Below are 25,893 nucleotides of genomic sequence, written 5' to 3' on the forward strand. Positions count from 1 at the left end.
TTGTGGTTGTGCCATATTTTTTTTCCCCACTTTTTAATAATGGATTTAATGGTGGTCTGCAGGATGTTCAGAGTTTGAGATATTTTTATAACCAAACCCTGATTGATGCTTTTCCAGAACTTTGTCCTGAACTTTATAGCTCCAGTTTCTTTAAGTACGTTCTCTAACAAACTCTATGGCCTTCCACAAACAGGTGTTTTTCTGTTGAGATCATGTGACACTTTAATTGCACACAGGTGGATGCCATTTAACTAATAAAGTGACTTCTGATGGCAACCGGTTGCACCAGAACTAATTTAGGGTTTTATTGTTCGAAGTTCATTAAGCTCCCACACCAACAATGCTTCACTCATGTAAATTCATGACAATTTATATGTCTCCATTTGTATGAAGTTACAAAGGCTGGGGTTAGTTTAAGGTTAGGGTTAACTTTAATACCTTTTCTTATAACTTTAGTCGTTCTAAATAGAACAAAATCTAATCACATCACTTTGTTTGGTTGAAATCAAACTCATGACATGAAATTGAGAACATGGTGCAGTAAGTATTCAGGATGAATCTGCGTATCTGCAGCATGATTGACTTACACACTCTGCTTTTTCCAGAGATTGACCAGTTCAGCTGTAAGACCAGCGTCCAGTAACAGCCTGTTCAGTAGAGTCACATTACCTGGCAAAGAGTTAGAGTAAAGCATTAATATGTAATTGGGGAATAAGTTCATTCATTAATTCATCTTCAGTAACTGCTTTATCCTGATCAGGGTCACTGTGAATCTGGATCCTGGGAGCAAGGCAGGAATACTCCCTGGATTGTGCATTGTAGGACACCAGACACACACACACACTGATTCACACCTAGAAGCAATTTAGTATAGACAATCCACCTACTGGCATGTTTTTTAGGAGATGGGAGAAAACCCGGGAAGACCCAGGAAACCCACACAGACACAGGGAGAACATCCAAAACTCTTCCCTGAGAGTAACCTGTAGCTATGAGGTGACAATATACCTGCTGCCCCATTGTACTGCCCTAGCTGAATATGTAATTGTACATTTTCCATTCTGAGATAATTAGGTTATGTTCTGATTTCCATCTACATAAAAAAGCAAAGCAGATTTTTTTCTCTCATCTCCCTTTTTTTTATGGATACAGACCAATTTTCTACACATGCAAAGTGTTGCAAAGTAGAGGATGAGAGCCAAAAAGTTGTATGTGAAAAAGTAATAGTTGAATGTGGCATGGCAAAATTTTACGCCACTTTGCTCTGGACCTGACCAATTATTGACAAAGGACTCAAATAACTTTAATGCAATGAGAATGTTCTGCATGATGCTTATATTTACATTTTTGGACTAGAAAAAAATGTAAAGCTTAAAAGCTTAAAATGCTAATGGATATGTTTGTGTGTGTGTGTGTGTGTGTGTGTGTGTGGGTGGGTGGGGTCATGCATGAGATAGCAGAAACCCAAGTCAGGATAAGCAGTGACTCATTAGAAGCTGAGCAAGAGGGTAACAGAGACAGTGATGACGTTCCAGACCAGACTAATCAATCACAGAGGCTAATTTCAATCAGTGCACTCCAGGGTCACCTTCACAGTGAGTGAACAAGACACAGTGACATCACTTGAGTGGGAAAGCACCTGAGTAAGCAACTATAAGAAAAAGGACACTCGTCTCTAACAGCATGAGATCATCCATCGATTTACCTACTTCAGTAGGTAGGGTCATAAATGTAGCAAAGCTTTGATAATGATTTCAGAGAGAGCTTATGTAAAGTATGACGTGATCTAAACATCAAGGCGGGTTTTGTTAGGAGACTTATGTTTCTTCACTGTATTCCTTCATGACTATAATGTAACTTTTTTGGGTCTACAGTATGTGCTTGGAACAAATCTTTCTGATATATGGATCCATCCATTTTTCCCTCAACTCTGACCAGTTTCGCAATCCCTGCTGAGGAAAAGCAAGAACGTGGTGCTAATGCCACCATGTTTCATTGTGTGTTGTCAAGGTGATACTGTTCTCAGTGTGCTAACATTTACTTCTTGTCTATCATACCAATGTCTGTCAGACATAAACTATGCACTTACACAATGGGTCACTGGGTATTCTCTTGTCGATGTACTGGTTGATGTCCATGAGGAACTGAGTGTTGTTGGAGGAGAGTTTCAGGTTCTGGCAATATTCTCTACACAAAGTCATCACAAGTTTAAATTAGAAAAGATAAATAGATGTTCACTGCCTGCATCAATCAAGTTTATGTTCTTTGGTAATGCTATATTAATTCTAAACTGTGTGCTGTGAGTAAAACGTATTTCAATTTCAGACACAAAAGAAGAAGGGCACGTCTAAAGGTATGTCTAAATTTATAAGCCTTCAAACACCAATACGGCCTGTGCACTGCTCGGATAAAGCCAACACTGCTAAAGTTATGGGAGGTCTATAATTGCCTTCAGGTCTCTGTGTGTGTTTATGTATGAGAGAATGAAGTTGGAAGAGAGACCTACCTGGGTGCTATAAAAGTGTAGCCATAATCCTCAAATTTCTCCACTTGCATAGTATCTGAGACTGCGGAGAAAGAGGTGAGGCAGGTCAGAACTTCAAATGTCACTGCCATCATACGCAACGTCAATTGTCACACGCAAATGCAATATCTACAAGATACACATAGATGCAAAATGAATGCAAAAGAGTGAAAGTAACACAAACTGGAATTTATATGACAAGCCATTCATTTAATATGCATAATTAGTAGTACTATAAACAGTAGTACTACAAAGGTGAAGAATGCTCCCACACATGCAAATTCCTTATCATGCCATAAGGCTTATGCAGTGGATAAGTGAGACATGCAAACATGTGGAGAGATAAAAAGGATAAAAGAACAGGAAGAGACAGACAAGAGGTAAGCACTGTACTTGCCCTTATGCCCTACAGTGTAAATCCCACAGGTTACCCAGGAGAGAGAAAGACAGAGTTATGAACCAACCAGTACTGTGAACACAATATTTCAACACGTCATTGCATATAAAGCATGCAGACATGACACATGAGTTCTTCTGAAGCCAAACAACTGGCTTCCTAATAAAGACAGTGTAAAGTTCCAGCTGGAGGGAGATGAGCAAAGACAAAGTATGTAATCCCTTCTTTCAACACAAATAGCAACAGAGACAGTATGGCATAAAGACAGCACCCAGAAATAACCAGACAGCAGCAAAAAGAAAAAAATAGCCTCATCCTGCACCTTATTAATTTCAACAAGTTGTGGATAAAGGAATACTTCAGATTTTTTTTAAACCACATCTGTAACGTGATTAACGCTGGCAAGAATTTCTAAGGAAAAAACAGTTTCCTTGAAATTCGTTGATTGATTATGGCTCATTGGTTAGGCTCTTGGTTACTGAGGGAAGAATTTCTGGTCAGGGTTGCCAAATCCATGCGTTCCTGCAGAATTGACTACTTTTCATTTCAGTTAAATTTTATACTGTATGTATTGCACTTATAACAATAGACACAGCTATATAAAAATCTGAATGCAGCACTATGTCCTTAATGAAAAACTATCTGAGATGAAAAGACAACTTCAGAGGAGCCAGACACAAATGGAAACCCATCCTCTTCTGGATTACCAGATTATGAATCATTACAATATTTTTACAGTGATTTTGATTTGTTGCTGTGGGTTGCTGGTGGTTGGATGCATTAATTATTTTTAAATGTTTATAAGTCAAATAGGTAAGTTGAAGGTTTTTAAGCGAACAGTAAGTCCATTATGTTTTATGTGGGATGTAGTAAATGTAGTGATTTAACAATATATTTGAAATAACATATACATTTTAAAACAGGAGATTTTCTGTACTGTCTAAATGATTTTGTAGGGTGACAATGGAATTTGTCTCTCTAGGAAAACTATGTGGTATTAATAATTTTCAATTAAAAATGAATCATATGTTGATACTTTATGAATATTACAATATATTTATTGCCCATTGGGTTGTTTTTTGCTGTAATTTTGAATAGGCCATTGGGCTGTTTTTGTCACACAGACCTGGCAATCATGGGTATTCATTATCAATTTTGGTGGAGTTTTCAGAATTACAGAAGCACATGGTTTACCAGAAGCCAATTCCCACTCAGAGCAACACAGACACTTTTCATGGCTGATGTCCACATATGCAGCAGTTCGCCAACCTGGTTCCTGCTCCTTCTGCTTGCCCCGGCAGGCAGTATTCCCACTGTGTTTTGTCCTCCTCCATCTGTTGTACCTCCTCATCATTATACTCAGGTTAATAGGTGTAAAGCTCAGCAAGTTTTGCCATTGCTTTCTAGGTCTTACCAATTGTTTGCATTAGCAAGGCTAGCAATGGTCTAACAGCACTATACAGAAGTGGCCAACACCACAAAGTCTTTGTTCCAAAAAAAGTTGGTTTGTTTGTTAATGAATAAACTAAAGTAAACATGGAAGTGCCTCAGTTTATACCTGATAGAGCATGAATACCACAGAACCTGTGCTACATAACCAGGGCTACTTTTTTTAATGTTTTGCTCCAGTGTGGGATAATTAGATAAAACATCTAAACAACTAAAAGTTCATTTTTAGGAAGCAATGGTTGCTAACATTTTTTTTTTAATTCTATAGCCTCATATTTCAAACATTTGATGATGAAATTCAACAACCACTGTTAGATATTATAAGCTATTATAAGAAAGTTTTGTGTAAATTATTGTCTGATGGTAATCATATAATGCAAATGTGTTGTATAGAGACTATTCCTCTAACTCTTTGTAAAGGTCATTTGTACATGACCATATAACCTACTCTTTCATCACTGTACTATGCTTAATGGAGCCATTGTTTAAGGAGTCCTATGATCAGACAACACATAATGACAAGACGCTGCACTCACTGTTTAATATTATAGGATTTACCAGAACCCACATGCAATTAGACATGTTTATAAGATTTTGCTCAGCAGGGGTATGTACTGTATGTGTATGTCTGTTTATGGACTCCTGTAGAGTGTACAGTATGATATATTTCAAAGACTATAGTGGCATTACTATTGCCACACTTGAATGTGCTGTTCTTGTTTCTACATTTTTTTGTTTCTATATTTGCCGACAAATAAAGATACTCAGCAAACACATCACTGTAATACAAGAATACTATTGGGCATTACAATAATAAGAGGAACAAAGCTACAATGCTCGTGAGTAACAATGTTTTGTGTTCACAATGCTTTCTGTTCACATGCTCTTCTCATCACTCTGCACAACTCTCCGGAGCCAAACATTTCTTGGCGAGTGTGTCTAAGCTTCACTTTTTTCTTTCAACTCCTGCTAAACAAGCCCCCTGGAGCTCATTGAGCATTCATTCAGGCTTTTAAACCATCCAGGAGATCTGTAGAGAACCAGAAAGCCTGAGAGGAAACACACAGAGACATGACCCCATTCTACACCCTCTACGCCATCTTCACCTGGGCCTTTACAACATCATAAATATGCGCTTGACTGACTTACAGCAAAAGAGAGAAGGGGAGACAGGCAGAGTGACAGAGACAGAAAGAGACAGAGCTCATCCATGCACATCTGCAACACAGTCCTGAATCATCAATCACATATACAAACTTGCTGCCGAATGGCAGGAGATGTTTAAATTTAGCTCTTACTCATACTCGTTCAATAGGTAAAGGCTAATCTACATCAGGATTGGGCAACTGACAAAATATGCCTTTTGATATACTATAGAGATATTGGCACAGGGCAAATTAAAGGAAAACATTTGCCATTTGTTATATCACTTTGCTCTTGCAAGGTGAACTGCAATTGTAATGCAGACATTGACAAGTGTTCCTTCTCTCCCCGACTGACCCCACCCTATCTTTTGAATCTAGAATGTCACCTCCCTAAGATGTAGACAGCAGCCTGAAAATGAAGAAACTATCAGATCCATTCCTTGGCAATATTTTGAATGATAGTATATAGCTATAGCTGATTCAGTCAGGGAGGACAGTGTTAAACTTAAAACCTAGAGAATGTGCATGTTGCCACCCAGGTAGCATCAGCGCAGACTTCCTGGAGGGGCACACCTCAAAGTAATGCCCATTAAACCTATTCAGAAAGATCATAATAGTTTTAAATGTATACACCCACCCCCAGAGATGCCACCCATGTGTACATGAGATCTGGCCACTGTCTAGCAATCCGTGCAATAAAGTTAGTATCTCTTTTTGAGAACTGCACTGCATCCAGTCAATGAGGTACACAACATTCACTGAACAGCCTCCAGATAAGGATATACAAGGCCAATGTAGCAGGGGCACTTGTATTCAGTAGTGGTTCCTGGACTGCTAAGTCATAATCCTCGGCTCATTTCAAGGTGCCAAATACACAGGCACAGGTGACCTGGCTGGGGGTCCCAAATTCCCATCCAAAATGTATCCCATTGTGATAGCGGCTGCTATCTGGTCAGGTAGGAAACTGCCAGGGTGTTCTGACCAAAGAAAGCAGCAGTGATAACAAAGTCCTTGCTGGCCATCACAGGGCAATGAGCACATTTGTGAACAGTGTGCACTGAAGAATCAGAATCAGCTATATTGGTTTAAACAAAGCATACTGCACATGGAGAAGTCAGTTTGAACAACCACAATCAGCACTGAGTTGGCTTGGAATCACAGAAGAGCTCCACCTTGCCAAACCTTTCCCGGATCTTGAATACCACTTCTGTGTACAGATGACACTTTTTCTGGATGTATATTCTGTCTGTACAGCATCCACTGCACCAGTGTACAGACCTGGTAAGTGAGCTGCTAATAGTGAGGCTAAAAATGGAGGGGCCACCTAAGTACTTTCTCTGGAAGGTGGAGAGAGCCACGATGATTGATATATCTGACTGTCTCAAGGTTGTCCAAGCAGACAAAATGTGGTATTTCAGCACGAGTTTAAAAAAAAAACAAACAAAAAAAAAAACAGTGCCTGATGGACCATTCTCAAGTCCATCTGGCTGATGTGTTCTGATCTCACATAGTGGAGCCACATGCCCCATGTACCCATATAGCACTATTCTGCCCTTAAAGGAGGTGTCTGCGGTGACTATCTCTCTCTGATATGGCACTGCTCACAAGGGGTCCCTTTTCATTAGACAAGCCTTCAGATGAGGACATATTACAGCCCCCATCAACAATCCTAGCATCCTCAACAATCCTCAGCAACCACACATAGTGACCTGGCTGAACCTGATAGGAAAGCACATAGAAGCCAGTCTTCCAGATGAGGCAGTATTCTGTTGCCTCCTACGATCAGGGAAGATATGACTGCTTGCATTCATCTCACAAACTGTTAAATAGAAACCAAAAATTATAACTTTTAACTGGAGTGCCTGATAAGCAAATCTTAAAAAGCATATATGTTCTGGGGTAACAGAAAACTTCTGCACTGTGTAATGAATTACATTTGGTAACCTCAGCATACTGAAAGGAAAGGCCTTGAGTAACCAATTCAGCCTTCTTAAATTTGGATTTGTAGGTAAATGTCCATCCTTCTATATGAGAAAGTGCCTTGAGTAGAACCCTTTGTTCTGAACAATATGGTCAGTCTTTTCAATCATGAATGCAAGCTTGCCAGTATCTGGCCAGTATCTGGCCAGTCCAGATACATTTTTAATGGATGCTCACAAGAAGGTATCCAGTTTATTTTCACCACACCTTTTTGTAAGGCATCATTTAAATTACATGATTATTACAGGTCTATGAACACTTTCAAACACTACACACTGAACCTTTAGTGACTGACAGCATTGGAGAGGGTCTGAAGAGGCTTTGCATTGCAGCACTGTGTTCAATAGGTCATTGTTTAGGCCAAGTAGCCTTTAATGTTGCACATAAACATACACACAAAATCTGGAGAAAGTGCATTTCTAATTTAAAAAAAAATCAACACAGCTGAGATTGCCCACCCTGCTGAAATGCAGAGCAGAGGAGTGATAGCTATTACAAAAACCACTCCAAATAAGCACTGATACTCACACATGGCTTGCTTTATGTCCCCTAGGTTTGCTTGGATGTAGTGCATGTTGTACTCGGGCAAAACCAAGGCCAAACTATAGAACACACACACAAATGCACACACAGGTACACAGGTACAGAGTATATACTGTAGATCATTAAAGGGAAATTCAGATTTTTCCAATTTTGTGCATAATTTGCTTGTTGTGAAGTAAACAGTTATTCAAAGTGCTTGATGAAAAATCCACCATTCCAATGATAATACCTACAGGTTTGAAGGTTTTATGAAAAGTTTTTACATCTTTATAAGTCACCCCACAGCACGTTATTGCACAGAATGGTTACAAATACATTGTGGTTGCCTTAGAAGCTATTTTATGATATAACATACAGATGTGTGTCTTGGCATAGCTTCTACAAATCTCTGGAACTGTACTGGAGGGATGAACAGCATTCTTCCAAAAGATATTCCCTAATGGTTTCCTAGTTTGTCATTCAGGGGAAAGACTCTTTGTAGAACCCTACAACCCTACCCTAATAGTTTGTTTCTCTATTAGGTATTAGGTATTAGGTCTTAAGTAGGACCTCTTTAGGAACCTGGAACCCTTCAAAGAATCCCTAAGGAAATCTTTTTGTCTAAAACGTGAAATAATTAGTGTTTACCCAATAAAATATGTCCAATTCAGCTTAGAATCTTGGATGATTTGCATAATACTAAATCCTGATGTGTTGCATTATATACTATAGTCTATTACCTAAGTGGTTTGGCTATTTAGCAGATTGATTCATATTTTCGTGCACATCTAGAATTTGTTTGATTTTAATTTCAGAGTTCAATCACTGATTCTATTTTAGTGTTACTAACGTTTTAGCACATGGCATCCCTGGTAGTTTGGATAACAAACTAAATATGACTGCACTCTGTACCACAATGCAAAGAAATCTGACTCCAGAAAGTTGTCTAGCATTGACCAAAACACTCATCATATCTTCACGCTTGCTTCTGAACAAGCAAATTACACTGTAAAATGCTGAAAAATCTGTGGAATTGCCCTTTAAGCTAACAAATCAATGTTGATGTCAAGACAAATGGGCTTAACAAGCAAGAATGCACTAGATTGAAAGGTCTTGCTTGAACATACTGTACCTGTAGTCTGTGCCAGTGACCGGTACCCATGTGTAAGTCCTCACGCCTCGATCAATGTATCTCTGACAGCAAGAAGGGGTGAAAAGAAAAGGAAACAGAAATGAAAAGTACAGATAAAATATAAAAACATTTATCGCATGATGAATCTTTACACACCTCATCCTGAGATTTGACCAGTGTATCAATCTTCTTCTCACCACGGACCCTGTCAATCATCATTGTTCTTATCTAAAACAGAGTAAACAAGTAATCAGTTGATTCATCGCTTGATATAAAAAAGCGCTGAGTCATTTATGGCAAAACAGACATTTTACATCATAATAACAGATCTCTAAACGAATTCTAAATGTAGTGTGCACTTCACCAGGCCAGTGTGTCCTGTAAGGTTGTCCTGTGTCAGGGTCAAGTATTGTGTTACAGAAAATGTTGACAACCATGTTTTCATTTCTCAGTTACAGTATGGATGAATTTGTTCCGGAACGGTTTTGTGCATTTAGATGTGGTTTTCAAAGAACCAGAGCTATCCTTTCAAGCCTGAACACCCTGTCGTTACACTGCACTGTTTATCTAAATACAGAAGGACACCCACGTACCACATATCACCCACATCGAGACCACTGAAGAGCCAAAAGCAGCAGTACCACTGGGATATTTACTATAAGCTTTTAATTTAAAATGCCACATCTGACACACTGTTGAGCTCCTGCATACAGGGTCTGCAATCAGCTGTAAGCACTGAATTGTCTGCTACTTTATTCATCCGGCAATTCACCAATTAATCCTTAATCTGTCACACACTCTTACTGGCAAGTTTTAAGAATGGCTGTAGACTCGTTAAGTGTTTCTGTTTGCATGTGTGTGGGTGTGTGTGTGTGTGTGTGTGTGTGTGTGTGTGTGTGTCCCTACCTCGACTTTAATATCATTTTCTAGCTCAGCATCCAGGAAGTCCAGAGTGACAGGTTCCTGAAATTTAGGATTCTGACAAAAATGACAATCAGATTAATAACAGATCTGCACAGTGACCTATTACAGAACAGAACATAAACTAAAAATTCTGCTGATTGAAAAAAAAACTGCTGAATAGTAAAATTACAGACCGTAACCTTTTCACAGACCTTTAGACAGACATTCTGTCCCAGATTCAAGAATATGTGCAAGTCATTTTCTTGCTTAGAACTTTATAATTTGCTACTGTTGCATTTAAACAAGATAAATTTGTATTCAGCTTTTTGTTCTTTAATATTAAAGTATGTCACGCTTTTATGCACCATAAAAACTAATAGAGGCCCAGGCACTACCTCTGGGTTTAATCCCCCACAGAGTTTAATGTTATCTTAGGCGTTCACAGAATAATGAAATGGGCTAAAGGACTCATTATAAAAGAGCTGCATTCATGAAATATACATTATGCATATTCAGTAATAAATGTGTCTTCAGAGAACCAAACAATAAATCTTATAGTCAGTACTGGATTATAAATCTCTAATTTTCAGACCTAAATGTTTGGTTTTTGGACTGAATAAAATGCATAATGTGTATTTAGTTACTTATGAACATCTTAATGAAGTGAGAACTAAAAAATAACTAAGATAAGACTGTTAGATTCTTACTTCATGCAGGCAATAGATCAAGCATGCAAATGGACATAGATAAGGATGATGAAGATAAAAAGAAAAGTAAATACATGAGAATTATGAAATAAATAAATAAAGAAAGAAAGAAAGAAAGAAAGAAAAACACTTTAAGAAAAAGCATAACCACTGTATTGTGTGCATGATTTTTTTTTTGTTTGTTTGTTTTTGGCAATACAGCTTGCACTGCAAAAGACCATGTGCCCCCCTTCTGTATTCTGATAACATTTGTTTTTTGATGGATATTCCACTATACACAATTTCACAAAATCCATCTTCTCAATTTTCCAGCTGTCATAACAGCAAACATTATTGACTTAATATTCCAACATACTAATAATAATTAGTACAACAACAATTTCAGTAACGTGCTTAGTATTTTAAATTTCCTGTATATCATTTATAGCATTCATATCATGTAATGAACATTTTTTATGCATATGACTGTCTTTATTTGGGCATCAAGTCTCTCTGACCTTTATCTAGTAAAGGACTGCTGTCATCAGTTAATAACAAACGACCTTAATTGTTTACTTATTACACATTATAACAACTGCAATAACCTAAAAAGGGCAGTAAACCATAGACTAATCACATCAAATCAATGAAATAAGTTTTTCTAGTTATCCATATTTACTGAGAGACAATAAGAGAATGAGAGAGAATGAAATACTGCAGGGTGAATAAAGCAACCTGGAAAAGGAAAAAATGGAAAATAAGTATGAGAAATTATGTATTAATAGGAGAAGGGCAAAGAGAAAAGGTTTGAGGGGGAAAAAAGGTATCTTAAAGGGGAATAGAGAATCAAAGAGAGTGAGTGAGCAGGCAGTGCTGAATATGAAAGCAGATTGAGTAATGAGAGACAGGCACAGCAAAGGGACAATTTCAAAGCGTTGAGGTCACCCTGTACTCGACTACTACCACCCCCAGCCCACCCCCAAAAAACACACACACAATGGGAGGAGCCAAATATCTTACACATGATTGACATGTCAACTACATGTCTTGATCCTTCCTGGGCCCCCTACTACACACCCATTATATAGCCTATGAGACTAGCATGTGAGACTATTAGATGACTTGCTGTAGTAATAAATAAATCAATAAATAAAAACCGTGAACTGGGAAATGAACTGAGAAATGAACTGCAGTTTATGTATGATCTTATATGTATGCAGTGCATGTTCCATTTTCATTTACCTCGCACACTAAGAGAGAATCATGTGTAAAAAGATTCAAGGAGGCATAAAAATGAGACCATTAGGTTTCAGTTCTCAAGAGAAGAAGGCTCAGAGTGATCTTATCCATAGAGCTTCACACTGAGAAGCTCCCCTAATCTTTCCAGAAAAGTTCAGACGTTAAACATTCCTGAATCAAACAAGCATAATACAGTTAATGCAACCAGATCTATACATTGATAGAGCTTTGTGTAAACATTCTTTCATTGTGGCTGAAATTCAGTTACAATATTATCCATGCTGAATGGCCCAGATAGTCAGAAATGACTTACAAACAGGAAGATTTTGTTTAAAGAAGAATTAGACCAGACTCCCTTAACTTCCTCCATGTCCCACCCAAATCCCTCTACTACAAGGGAATGTCACTCCTCAACACATCACTATAATGTTATTGTGATGATGTTTTATTAGGATGGGCATAGCTCTGATGTAGATAATATTTACCATGTATTCATAAATTATTCAGAGCTTTAAAGTCTCTTTGTTGTTTTAAATCCATATCTGTATTCAAGCTAGTCACTATTTCAGAGATAAAACAGGCTCGAATCTGTAAAACAGATTCATAAGAATTAGCACGAGTATTGAATGGGCGAAACAAGAAATGGATATAATTACGGTTCAGTATGAAGATGAAGATGAAAATAAAGCTGCAATGAGATCATTAGCAACCCAATCTGCAAAACACCCTGGCACAAACAGCAGGAAATACCAGTGTTTCATCTCCTTCTTAATTAACATTGACTGGACAGCCCCATTCCAATAATTACAAAACAGCAAGTATTCACTTAAAAAGAGAACAAATGTGAAACATTATGTAAGGAGTAAAACACAACAGTGAGTTCAGATATAAGAAAATCAACAGCGAGTTGTGGTGTGATGCACTCCAGTGCAAAGCAAACTGTTACCACCACAAAGTTGATTATTTTCCTAAGATGGCAGTGTTTTCCTCTTATACACAGCACTTTGACAATAATTAAATTTTTTAGTAATTAAAGAAGCAAATAGTGTACTTTTATCCATTTATAGGTACATTTATTGTTGTGGAATGTCCACAAAAAGTTAGTTCCTATTATAACTTTCGTTATTAACAGCTACTAACAGTCATTCCCTCACCAGCCTCTCTCTCTCTCTCTCTCTCTCTCAGCTAATCGGATAACAAAAATGCTAAGCTTAATTAAGGCACAGCTTTACCTTAAAGTGCTGACACTGACCGAAGTCTTCTTTTATAAATGTTAAACGTTTCCTTACAAAAAGCCTCACCAGCACATCCATATGTTATTTATTGTTATATTTATTTATTTATTTATTTATAAAATTATTTGAGCATCTGCCATATACGTCCCTGTGAATACTGTATTAGAACAAGCACATTAAATAACTTGTGATTTCTTTCTTAACCCATGATATTCCTTGCAGTCAGAGCTATTGTCAGAGCTGCTGTTATAGAAAATTAATCAACACCTTCTGACCAATCAGAATGAAGACTTCAACTTAGCTGTGGTATACTGTTTTAAAACTGTTGTTGTTGACATTGTTGATTTTTTTTCTTCCACAGAATGTCTAAATTATTTAAATAAAGATGTATATTAGAACGTGATACAAAAGCATAAGTATTATTTGATTTAGAGTGGACACAAAAAAGGCAATCACAAATACAGGATGTGACTGTAGCTCAAAGCTCTAGCTAAAGAAGTTAAGACTCAGACTAAAGCAGTGTTTGTGTCCTATAAAGGGAAAGATATCAGGCCAATGAGCTACAGAAGGTAGCTTCTGTGGTTGTAAGCTAGTATTGCTACCTAACTACATAATTAATTACATAATTATTGGCACCCTTTGTGAGAAGGAGGAAAAATGATTGTATAATACAGTATTTTTAAGCAATTTCAATTGAAAAGTGAATTGAAAAACTATTTGCACCCCTGAAGAACATTTTACAACATGCAACAAAAACTGGCTTTTTTCATAAAATTCTAGTTTTGTAAAAGTGCTCACTTTCTCCAAGGACTCAACGCAATGCAACAACACAATTGTTGCCTTTTTTGTGCCAAAACACAAGTCAAGTCAAATGGCTTCATTGTCATTTCAACCTTATACAACTGGTACAGTACACAGTGAAACAAAGCAATGTTCCTCCAGGACCACGGTGCTGCATAAAACAACACAGAGCTATTTGAGACTACACAGGACTAAATAAGACTACATAGACCACACAGGACTATGTCCTGCTTCCTCTGGTGCACGTATGTAAAACCCCTTTGCTATCCCCTTTGAAACTCCAAAAGGTTAATAGTAATAACAACATTAATAACATTAATAAGCCTGCCACAAAATGCAGCACCTGAATCTTACCAACTGTTATTGGAACTAGAACTGAAATTTTGTTTTAGTCAGATAAGACCAAAACTCAAACTCTTTGACCATTCACACCATAAACATGTTTTGTGAAGAAAGAATGTGCCAAAGACACTACTGTAAAATATGATGGTGATTCACTTCAGTCTGTATTGCAGCTAGTTGTCCAAGGGCTCTTGAGAAGATTAATGGATTCATGGTTACTGCTACGTATCAGGATGTTTTAGCCCAAATTCTAGTTGCCTTTGAAGGCATATATATTCCAAATATACAGTACATCCACAGCAGTCCAGAAGTGATTGCGGGACACAAAATCAAAAAGCCCTCTCAGTCTCTATATTTGAACCCTATTGAAACCCTGTAGTATGAATGGTTAAAAAAATGTTCTGAATGGAGGAGTGTTATAGATTCCTCTAGAAATGTCTTCAACCTTACCTTGTCAGCTCAACACAGCTTGTCTGCTCTTACTCCCTCCTGGGAATGCTTTACCAATTATTATTTGTAAGTGTGACCACATTTTAAAGACAAAATTTTAAAAAATCTGTCAAATGCATTATTTGTGTTTATTTACTCCTGCCCACAAAGTGTGCCAATAATAATGGAATTGACTATTCTATCATGCTATGGTCTACTGTTGTCTCACCTCATGGAAAGTTATTGCATATTTATTATTTAATCTGATGTGACGATTATGAATCCTCCTCTAATGCAAGACATGAAAACACATACACACACACACACACACACATGGTCAATTCATTCTAAAAAAAAAAGCAAGCAGATAGAATGAATCCGTATATCATTTATACACTAAACGTGCATTGGGAACATCTAACAGCATGGAAACTATAATCCCTGTTTTACTATGTAGACACTAAAAAAGTAGACAGCTTTGAAGAGATGCCCATGTGTAGTGAAGCTAAATGGCACCAAGAGAGTGTAAGCCATTTCCATTTCATCAATATAAAATCAAAAGTGTCCTGTAAAAACAGCTAACTTTCTCCAAACTTTCCTCAGAGTGCTGACTTTCTTGAAATTTCAGACAAATTCATCCCCCGTGATCTTCACTCCTGGACGTGTATGCAGCACTTTGAACTAGTTCCAGTAAATAGCACCCTCCGGTTGGTTAAGGCATTTGTGCCTGCATATCCACACTGCTCAAGGTCAAGTACAGCATCCATGCTTCAGAGATTCAATCCATGCCTATGTGTCTTACTCAATCAGTGTGCAAACGCTGCAGCCATATTGGGTCACGGCAAATCATTCGAGATCAAGCCTTCAGAACTGATCAGAGATGGCTCCTGGGAAAAAAATGTAAACACTTTTGAACTCTTGGCCTGCAGTCCACACGAGACTCCGCTGGGAGTAATTCACCTCTGCTGAACGTGGTGAAAATACTGGCCACTTTAATAGCTTACATTTTATGAAATGAACACTTATATAAAAATAATCACTGATAAGGAGTTATGGATTGGTATTAAAGGTTACTTCCAAAAGGTATACAGTGCAGATGAATGTTGATTAGAGACAGAGAAAGGGGCTTTCCACGTCTTGGCTATTTTTCTTTAATCTAAATGCTGGAGGGTATAAATTCTGAAGGACATGAAAGTCTGTCATAACACTCAATTACATTAACTGAGTCTAGGCGACTCGGTTCAGTTTATTTGATTTGACTTGGTTGTGGGTAAAAGTTAATCCTCTCCATATATTTGACCTGGAGCATTGTTATTCTACTATGCATTTAACAGCAAACATCACACTTGTGTGTGCATGCTGAATTATTTCAGCACCCCTGCACCATCTGCCGTGCTTTCTCTCGTACACGTGGCTTTCAGATCTGAGGAATCTCGACTGTTTAAAATATTCTCACGGGCATAACTCATACTCACACTTGTGATTACGAAGCGAGTTTAAAGCACTGAAAGCGTAAGCTACTCTCAGATTTCTCACTGTAGGTCAGCTTTTCCTCCCTACATTGTCCTGTTTGAAAACTGGGCAGCAGTTATCAGGGATGAAGTGATAAATACTCCTTTTACTACATGCACACTAAGAATAAAAGGCTGCCCCACTTATCCTCGACATCATTCTTTCTTGTATTCATCACATATGCTTCGTTTCAATGTTCCAAAACACCCTGCATGTGCAGCGTAATACTCCACAGCTATGGACCAATATGGACATGGCTGGGATCAATTGAGAAACATATATGCAAGTTCACTGCCAGTTTACAGTGTATTACTTCAGGCAAATTGCAAAAGGTTATGCACAAAAAACATCCATCACACAAAACATGTGCTCAGGAGCACTGATGGAGGTCTACCCAAGCCCTGATTTTATATTCATATACTGAAAAGAAATGGTAATGCATTCCAAAATCATGGCTGGGATCTGAGATCAATAAGGCAATAAGGCTGCTTGTCATAGGTGCTGAAAACCTTTTCAATGTACAAGTGAATGTAAAGAAATCAAATCTAGTCAAAAAGGAGAATTAAGAAAAAAAGAAAGAAACACGTCTGAGCTTTTGTGCCTGTTGAGGCAAGATTTATATGATGACACATAAGCCTATTCATAAAGCTTGTTTTACACACTAAAATAAGATCTAAAATATAGTGGGAAAGGAAAAAGTGGAAAAAGAGTTACCAAGCTTAGAAAAGATATATGACTGAGAAAGAAACAAATAGCCCAATCAAAAATATGGTTTTGGCACAAATGATGTAGCATTGCGTATAATGCAATGACGTGTACCTTAGGCTGGAGGTTCGGATGGAGCAGCACATAGCCGTTGGGATCAATCGCAAAATAATATCCATTTGGGCCGATCTGAGATGGACAGAACAAGACAGAAAGATAAATAGTGAGAAGCACGTCCACTCAGGTGACAACCATTATAATGATAGATAACCATCGTAACCCAAAGTCAAAGAGATTGTTTTAGAGTATTGTTTAATCCCACTGAGCATCTGTATTGTCCAAGATCTCAACTCAACATGGGCCTAATCTGTCAATCATGTGCAAGCTATGTGTGCTAATCATCAGTGTCTGTTCATCTGGAAATGCTCCTCAGAGCTTAATGGAAAATCACAGCCATTTACAAATCAAGACTTAAGTACAAGCAGATGCTTATGTAATGCATAATGTAAGCATAAAAAGCTTATGTCCTCTCCAGGGTGTGTCTGCTGAGAAAAGACAGAAGAAGGAAGGTCAGATAAGACCAGACCGTAGAACAATAGACTATTCTTATTTAGTCGTAGTATATTTATTATAAAGGATAAGATAGTATTTAGGATTTTAACAGGATTACACCTGAGTCTACTTGAGTTCAGTTTTTAGTTTTAGACTATCTATCTATCTATCTATCTATCTATCTATCTATCTAAGAGTAGTGTTTTAAAAACAAATGTGTGGTTTGTGTGAGTTTATGCATGCTGCTATGTCCTGTCATTCCTGACCATGGCACTTCCTTTCATAATTAGTGTGTATCCCATTTGCTCATGTGCTTGATAAGTACCAATACTAAATTCATCATCTTGTAACCATCACCTATAAAAGGTTCCCACAACATAATCTCATTCTCTTTCCCATTCTTGTCAAAGGAGTGAAGCAAGTCGATTCAAAGACACTGAGTATTGCACTCTAATCTTTTTTTTTTTGGTAAGCCTGTTATTATTGTGAAGATCTGCACCATCAGATGGTGCATACACCCCTATCTAGATGACTGGCTGGTGTGATGACGTGAAGCGATGAGCCAGACAGAGCTCCTGATCTCACATGTGGAAGCTCTAAGACTGAAAAGTCGCTTGATGCCTGCTCAGATTGTGTAGTTTATAGGCATTAAGTTTTACTTGTGTGTCATGTGAGCCTTTTAATGAAGACAAAGCTGTCTTGGTTATAAATGCAGGCAGGACATTGTGATTAGTCACACACTGCCCATACGTAGACTTCTGGACTGCAACTGGAAGGTATTTTGACAGCAACAACACTAGTGGTACAACTGGGAATGCTGTACCTAAGTCTTATTGGGGGCACAAAATGGCAAGCTGTGCTGGGCTGGAAATTGGCAGATGCACATCTCCTTCCTTTTAGAGCAGCCTACCTACAGGGCCAATACAATCAGTTGCACAGTCTCACAGCACAGTTATATCCAGGGATTGGCAAAGCCACAAGAAATTGGATCAGATAATTTCAAACATTTACAGAAGGGTGGAAGTCAATCTGGTTATAATCAGGCAGACAACTCAACATTACTTAAATATATACAGTGTGGTTCATGGACTGCGCAGAAACAGAGACCACTGAACAAAATCTACGACTGTATGTATGCCCTTGCACTTCTATCATGTTATGGATGACACTGCAGCAAATTCAGTAGGCAAACAGTGTTGCTGATGGCCCCATTCCATGATTCCACCTGTTGTTGACATTGCAGATCCACTGAGACCTACTTTGCTGATCTACTGAGATCTGCTGTCCCAGGCTTTAAAATTATGGGTGTGGCCATTGATATGCAGCGATACTCCATAAGTTCTGAGAGAATAGTCCATGTATACTACAAGGAATACTCCATTCCAAAGGAAAACAAATGTTTTCGATCCTCCTCCACTCCACAGTTACATACGTAACATTCAGTTACGTGTGTTTGGTGTGTGGGTGTGGGTGGAAGTGGGATGGAAGGGTAATAGCGCTGTGTGAGAACAAAATATCCCCATAATGCTGTTAACACATGAGCATCTGGGAATTGTGATATCATTTGTCTGATTCATATGTAAAATTTGCCTTTTATGTGTGTGAAAAAGTAAGAGAGCCAAAAGACACGTTAAACTCTTTAGATATTAAAAACCATCACAAATCCTTTAATGGTTTTTGGATATTTGGGGGTTCATGACCATCTAAAAGATTTCAATCTTATCCGAGAGGTCAAATCTCAGTTTTAGGCTTCTATATAGAACCTAATCGAACCCATATGGACAATCAAACAACACTCAAGCATTCTAAATTTAACCTTTTAATTTCATTGTACTGAGGGGTTAGGCTTAGGTGTAGAGATACTGTACATATGTGTGCTGTGCAATGTGCAATGTATCTATGTGCATGCATTCTGTATGCTCACTGTAAAGCGTGGTGTCAGTCTTTTAATATCGTCCAGTGACACATCCACACCCATCACTCCTAGAATGAGCTGGTTCTCGCGCTAGATAAAACAGTAAAGGAGATGATTTTCATTCAGGGTTGCTCATGCAAAATAACAAATGAGTTGAGGGAGAGGGTGATAAAGATCTTAAGACCTTATTAACATGATCAGTTAAATGTCACTAACACTTTAGTGATAGATGTTTAACATTCAAAGTAACACCCTGATGGGAAAAGGGAGGACAGCTCATGCATAAGAAGGGTAATGCCTTGTACCATTATAACACTCATGAGCACATTTTACACAATTCCACTGAGAGACGAAACACAAAGCTCCCGAGCTGAGTAGTTTACAGACATACAGTTTACTCTGACCTATAACTGTTCGCTAGGACATAATATTTATTTTACACTACTGGGAATATCTTAATGCGCCTCAGCCGATTTCCCGAAAGGCTACTGTCCTGATGGTTACTATGCCTGGAGATAAAGGCTTCTGCGTCACTACTAACAGTTTTTTTGTTACTAAAAGTAACAAAAATATCACACATTTCCAGAGAAAAGGCTATTAATAGCTGTTTGGGTAAGTGTAGTGTTCTGGTCTCTGTTCATTGATTGAAATATCTCAGAAATTGCACTGCTTAGAGTTTCTAGGTCAGTTTGGAGATCAGTGAGTTCATTGAGACCTGGATGCGCGAGCTGTTTTCTCTGGATTTAGTCTTGTTGAAGACAGGTAGAGTGCCTGTGATGACCAGACCCAGCTCCTGAAGAGGTCAAAAATAACAGGTGATTTAACATAGCTATCAAACCTTATCACTCATTCTGTTGTCATTTTTATATAACGCATAAAAGTCTACAAAACTATACCACACATAAATATAAATCATAATATAAAAATAGCAAAATACCAAGGCGTCCAGGTAAACGTTGGTCCATTGCACCTGTTTAGAATTAGCCAGGACCATGGGTCTGCCCAGGACATCCAAATACTCCTGTGCAACACATAGTATAAAATGTTCAGGTCAAACATGTGCCTATTATCAATATGTGGCTAATTTGTGCAACAAAAATTAGATGACCAAGATCAAATATCATTAGCGAGAATCATGATGCTTTTGTACAAAACCTGTGTGTTTATACGGATTGCTCCAATAGAAGGGATTTCGTAGAAGTAACCTGAAACCAATCAGAGATGGATTAATCTTTTCTTTTTTTTTTCCCTTACAGGTACGTCTTGTTACGCATCAAACAATGTACAGCATACTTGTGCCACTAGAGGGCAGCAGTAGGAATGACGTGTTTCAGTAAATGTGGGCACAACTCACTGAAGTACATACAGTATATTATTTTGAAAAGGTAATTAAAAGTTTGAAAAGGTGAAATTAACCTATTTATGTTTGAGAATAGCAATTTATTTATTTATTTATTTATTTATTTTTTTTTTGGAAGTGTGCAGTCAGAAAGTCAATGAATGAATGAATGAATAAATAAATGAATAAATAAATAAATAAATGTACTTGCATTCTGCGTTGTTCTTGAAAAAAAAAAACACTGTAAACAACGATTTTTCGATGAGTTTTCTTGAAAGTTCAGAATCTGTGCTTTTAACACTACGAGAAATAGAATTATATAGAATTATTGTTTTATCTTATTCTTGCTAGTAAAATTCAATACACAAATTTCAGTGCATAATGATGCCACTTCAGTCACATCGATACTGTATACAGTTACACATCATTATAACACTCATTTGTTGTATAAACAATACATATATAACTCTTAGTAAGTTGTGTAAGAATATTGCAACAGCACACATTTAGTGAAACATCCTTTTTTGTTTAATTATTCATAACTGGTCACACATATAACTTCTACATATATAAATCATCTCAAAATCTAAACTTTTAAGTGTTTTCAAACAATTTATGTGAATTTTTAAAGACACATTTGTGTAATTTCTTTTTATAATGAAAATGATCAGTCAGATTTATAGTGGTGGTTACAGTTATATAGATTTCTATATAATTAGTACTGTAAAATTATTACAGTGCATTTGGGGGAAAGAACATTTTCAGCACAAATCAAGGGCAAAATTGAATGTATAGCAAAAATCACAAAATAAACTCCGGCATGCTGGGAACAACATGTTCAATACCAAAAACACAGGTCTCCTAGATTTTACCTTTATTGGCACAAGCCATCCACTTTATAGGTCTTGTGTCATAGTTGTGTTGGCCAACAGAGAAAGTGAAGACACGGACCTGAGAAAAAAAATAACAAATAAAGATATATATATATATATATATATATATATATATATATATATATATATATATATATGTGTGTGTGTGTGTGTGTGTGTGTGTGTATGAATATAAACGTTTAGGTATTTTGTTATATTTAGTCAACAGAAAAGCCTCTCTTCACACCTTCTTATCCTGGTTGTATCTTTTAAAAATCTCCTGAGCTTTCTCCTCTCCTCCATCAGTAAACAGCATGATGATTTTGTTGCAGTTAGCTCTCGTGACATTCTGCTAAAATGCATTTTCAACAGCTGCAGTTACAAAACAGCACCAGCAGAGAGCAGTACACAATAATAACACAATAATAACACTGCAGTATAGGTTCCTCATTGAATTAAGAGTAGTTATAGGGAGGCAATGCAATGATGTCTCTAAGAAAACATTTGTTTCATCACTGAATTAATGTCTTGCTGAATGTGTGCTGAGTATTTTAACAGGAAGAGATGAAAGATAATAGTGACGAGTGTAATAGGAAGATCAAATAAACACTCACATCTGAGAGCTGTTTGAAGGCAAATTCAAAGCCTTTTGTGTAGTTGGTTATGCCCTTAGCTGTAATGTTCTGCACTGCATCTTTCAGGATTTTCTTATTGCGGACATTGGCCTGGACCAGATGGTTGAAACATGCTGTGTTGTTCACTTTTGTGTTAAACTGGTGAAAGAGACATACATACACACACAGAATCCTGCTTTAATAACACCTTCAAAACCTACTAACCTTTCCCAACAAACCCCAAATCAATAAAAATAAAAAAAAACTCTAGTTTTTTGGAGTATATATCTGGAGTTTAAAGTGTTATAGTCAGTGTGTTTCATTCATCAAATTGAATAGAGTTATTAATGAGCTGTATTGGTTTGACAAGCTGGATTAACTTCAAAGTTTCATCTCTTTGTCTCTGAAATGGATTTCTGTGGTGTTACTTGAAGTTGTTGACCTTTGTAATCCTATTACTGAGAGACAGAGAGATACAGAAAAGGGGGAAGAAAAAAAAACAAAAAAAGGCTGTGGTACTCAGCAATGGTCAGCAGTAACACAAAACAACAGTCAAGAGGGCCAAAGGGCAGTGGGATTATAATGAGTGAATATGTACATGCTGTTGGACGAATTGTGCATCAAACAGCATCTATGCATTAATGACGCAGACTAACCTCCCATTCTATTTTTATTAACATTTAACATAAAGTCTTTTCAGTTGTTTCCCGCCAACAAGTAATTAATTGTTTAGCTGTGGTGATGAGTCATGGGAAAATTAGCGTCTCTGGCCTGAATATTTAAGTAATGTTCAGTGTCATCACCATGCAGACCCCAAATGACTCAGCACTCCCAAAGGATATATTTTTCTAAATAGAGCTGGAGATGACGCTGAAGCATACGCACATGCACACAAACACACACACACACACACACACACACACACACAACACCCCTGCAGTTCAGAGAGAACTTTCTCTAAGAGTTATAACACAGGCCCTGTCCTAGAAGCAATAACTTCTAACTGCAGATTTTGAAAACAAAGCAAACCTGAAGATTACAAAGAGACCTTATTTATTTATTTATTATAATATATATATCCCATACTCTGAATTTGTGCTCTGCATTTAACCCATCCAAGTGCGCACACACACACAGTAGTGAACACACACACACACCGTGAACACACCCGGAGCAGTGGGCAGCCTTTTTTGCTGCGGCCCCCCGGGGCGCAGTTGGGGGTTCGATGCCTTGCTCAAGGGTCTCACCTCAGTCGTGGTATTGAGGGTGGGAGAGAGCGCTGGTCATTCACTCCCCCCACCTACAATCCCCGCCGGACCTGAGACTCGAACCCACGACCTTCAGGTTCACCTTCGGGTTGCAAGTCCAACTCTCTATCCATTAGGCCACGACTGCCCCCACACAGTACCTCAATCACAAAGAAGACATCACATAGCCCTATCCTGCTCATGCATTAATTGAAATGGTATCAACTATTTCTCCAGCTCTCGTTGTTCCACATTCACTCTAAATGTCATATTTACATTAACATGCACATCAGTTATAAAATAATATACTAACAACAGTGCATCCTCTTCCAAAACAGCACATTGCTTGCAGGAACCCAGGCCTTTAGAAAACATCAACTCAATACCACATAGACAATACCACTGTAGAGAAACAGGTGGGCAGCTATACTCAGTAAAATAATCCAAGCGTGTGGGTAATAAATAATTAAACCTCAAATTTGTGTGTGCACATTTACAATGCATTTATGTGTAATGTCTATTTTGGAGAAACAGAAAGATAAACTGAAAACAACACAACAAAAGACAAGGCATTTGCCTGGATATACAGGCCAAGCAGAGTAAAAAAGTTAATAAACAACTGGATAATTTTTTTGTTTGTTTGCTTTATTTTGCCTCTGTACACTAGCAGAAATATAGGTGCAAACGTATTAAATTTAAGACTGATGCTCTGCAATTTCACCCTAGAGTCATTGTTCTATTTTAAATACAATCTGCTGAAACCACAACAACAAAAAATAGACACTTAAATTGCTGATGGACAGCAGTGTCTGTGTGTGTGAGCATGACACAGTTAAACCTCCTTTTAAGCTTACTGAATTCACAATTTCACACATAATACAAGTGTCTTATAGCTGAATGAGCTGAGGAAAATATGTAAATGTGACTTGTTTTTACTACTGCTACTACTGCTACTACTCCTGCTGCTGCTACTACTACTACTAGTGCTACTGCTACTACTACTACTATTAGTACTACTCCTGCTGCTGCTACTACTACTACTAGTGCTACTGCTACTACTACTGCTATTACTACTACTCCTGCTGCTGCTACTACTACTATTAGTGCTACTGCTACTACTACTGCTATTACTACTACTCCTGCTGCTGCTACTACTACTATTAGTGCTACTGCTACTACTACTACTACTATTACTACTACTCCTGCTGCTGCTACTACTACTATTAGTGCTACTGCTACTACTACTACTATTACTACTACTCCTGCTGCTGCTACTACTACTATTAGTGCTACTGCTACTACTATTACTACTACTCCTGCTGCTGCTACTACTACTACTATTAGTGCTACTGCTACTACTACTACTATTACTACTACTCCTGCTGCTGCTACTACTACTATTAGTGCTACTGCTACTACTACTACTATTACTACTACTCCTGCTGCTGCTACTACTACTATTAGTGCTACTGCTACTACTATTACTACTACTCCTGCTGCTGCTACTACTACTATTAGTGCTACTGCTACTACTACTACTATTACTACTACTCCTGCTGCTGCTACTACTACTATTAGTGCTACTACTACTACTAATACTGTTGCTACTTTTACTACTACTACCACTGCTGCTACTACTACTACCACTGCTACTACTACTACTACTACTATTATTTTTACTGATGCTACTATTACTACTACTACTCCTACTACTATTAGTGCTACTACTACTACTTCTACTTCTACTACTATTCCTGCTGCTGCTACTACTACTACTACTACTACTATTATTTTTTATGATGCTACTATTACTACTACTACTGCTGCTGCTACTTTTACTACTACTACTATTCCTGCTGCTGCTACTACCACTACTACTACTCCTACTACTACTATTATTGCTACTGCTACTACTATTACTGTTGCTATACTACTACTACTACTACTACTACTAATAATAATAATAATAATTAATGTAGCCACAAGCAGCAATCTGCAAGGTCTAAGCACTCCTCGCAACATAGAACATAGAACCATAAAGAGTCCATACATGAACTTACTTATCTTAAGTTTTGTGATGATGGCTAAATGTTAATCTAAAATTGTTTAAAATTGAAAGTTGTTGAAAGTGGAAAGATTCAAGTGGCCATGTTTTTTGATGTAATTCACTGATGATTAAAAATCCAGTTACATATTAGCAGATTGATGCAGCACACCAAATTTCAGCTCAGTTGGACTTTTGATTCCTGAGAAACAGCTATTTGAACTAAAACTCCAACTCCTATGAATAGGAATAGAGCCCCCAGTGGCCAAATTGAGTGGAACTGCATCAGCGAGTAGTAGACCCCTCCCT

General features: G+C 37.6%; 1 protein-coding gene across 3 annotated transcripts in view; it reads right to left on the reverse strand.

Annotated features, from left to right (window-relative positions):
* LOC113534270 (voltage-dependent calcium channel subunit alpha-2/delta-1) overlaps positions 1–25,893 on the reverse strand; it is a 100,159-nt gene that overhangs the window by 16,167 nt on the left and 58,099 nt on the right. For 2 of the 3 annotated variants that reach the window (XM_053234826.1, XM_026926942.3), the window contains exons 11-25: positions 22,294–22,452; positions 21,927–22,031; positions 21,680–21,758; positions 20,624–20,673; positions 20,406–20,489; positions 20,184–20,261; positions 19,478–19,558; positions 17,116–17,190; positions 10,056–10,127; positions 9,306–9,377; positions 9,150–9,211; positions 8,024–8,097; positions 2,507–2,567; positions 2,090–2,187; positions 588–669 (exon numbers count right to left, since the gene is read on the reverse strand). In XM_053234826.1, coding sequence (XP_053090801.1) covers positions 588–669; positions 2,090–2,187; positions 2,507–2,567; positions 8,024–8,097; positions 9,150–9,211; positions 9,306–9,377; positions 10,056–10,127; positions 17,116–17,190; positions 19,478–19,558; positions 20,184–20,261; positions 20,406–20,489; positions 20,624–20,673; positions 21,680–21,758; positions 21,927–22,031; positions 22,294–22,452 — 1,232 coding nt within the window. The remainder of the gene's footprint in view (positions 1–587; positions 670–2,089; positions 2,188–2,506; positions 2,568–8,023; positions 8,098–9,149; positions 9,212–9,305; positions 9,378–10,055; positions 10,128–17,115; positions 17,191–19,477; positions 19,559–20,183; positions 20,262–20,405; positions 20,490–20,623; positions 20,674–21,679; positions 21,759–21,926; positions 22,032–22,293; positions 22,453–25,893) is intronic. The other variant, XM_053234825.1, reaches the window with a different exon arrangement.

The sequence above is a fragment of the Pangasianodon hypophthalmus genome, chromosome 6, assembly GCF_027358585.1.
Source record: "Pangasianodon hypophthalmus isolate fPanHyp1 chromosome 6, fPanHyp1.pri, whole genome shotgun sequence".
NCBI classification, from domain to species: domain Eukaryota; kingdom Metazoa; phylum Chordata; class Actinopteri; order Siluriformes; family Pangasiidae; genus Pangasianodon; species Pangasianodon hypophthalmus.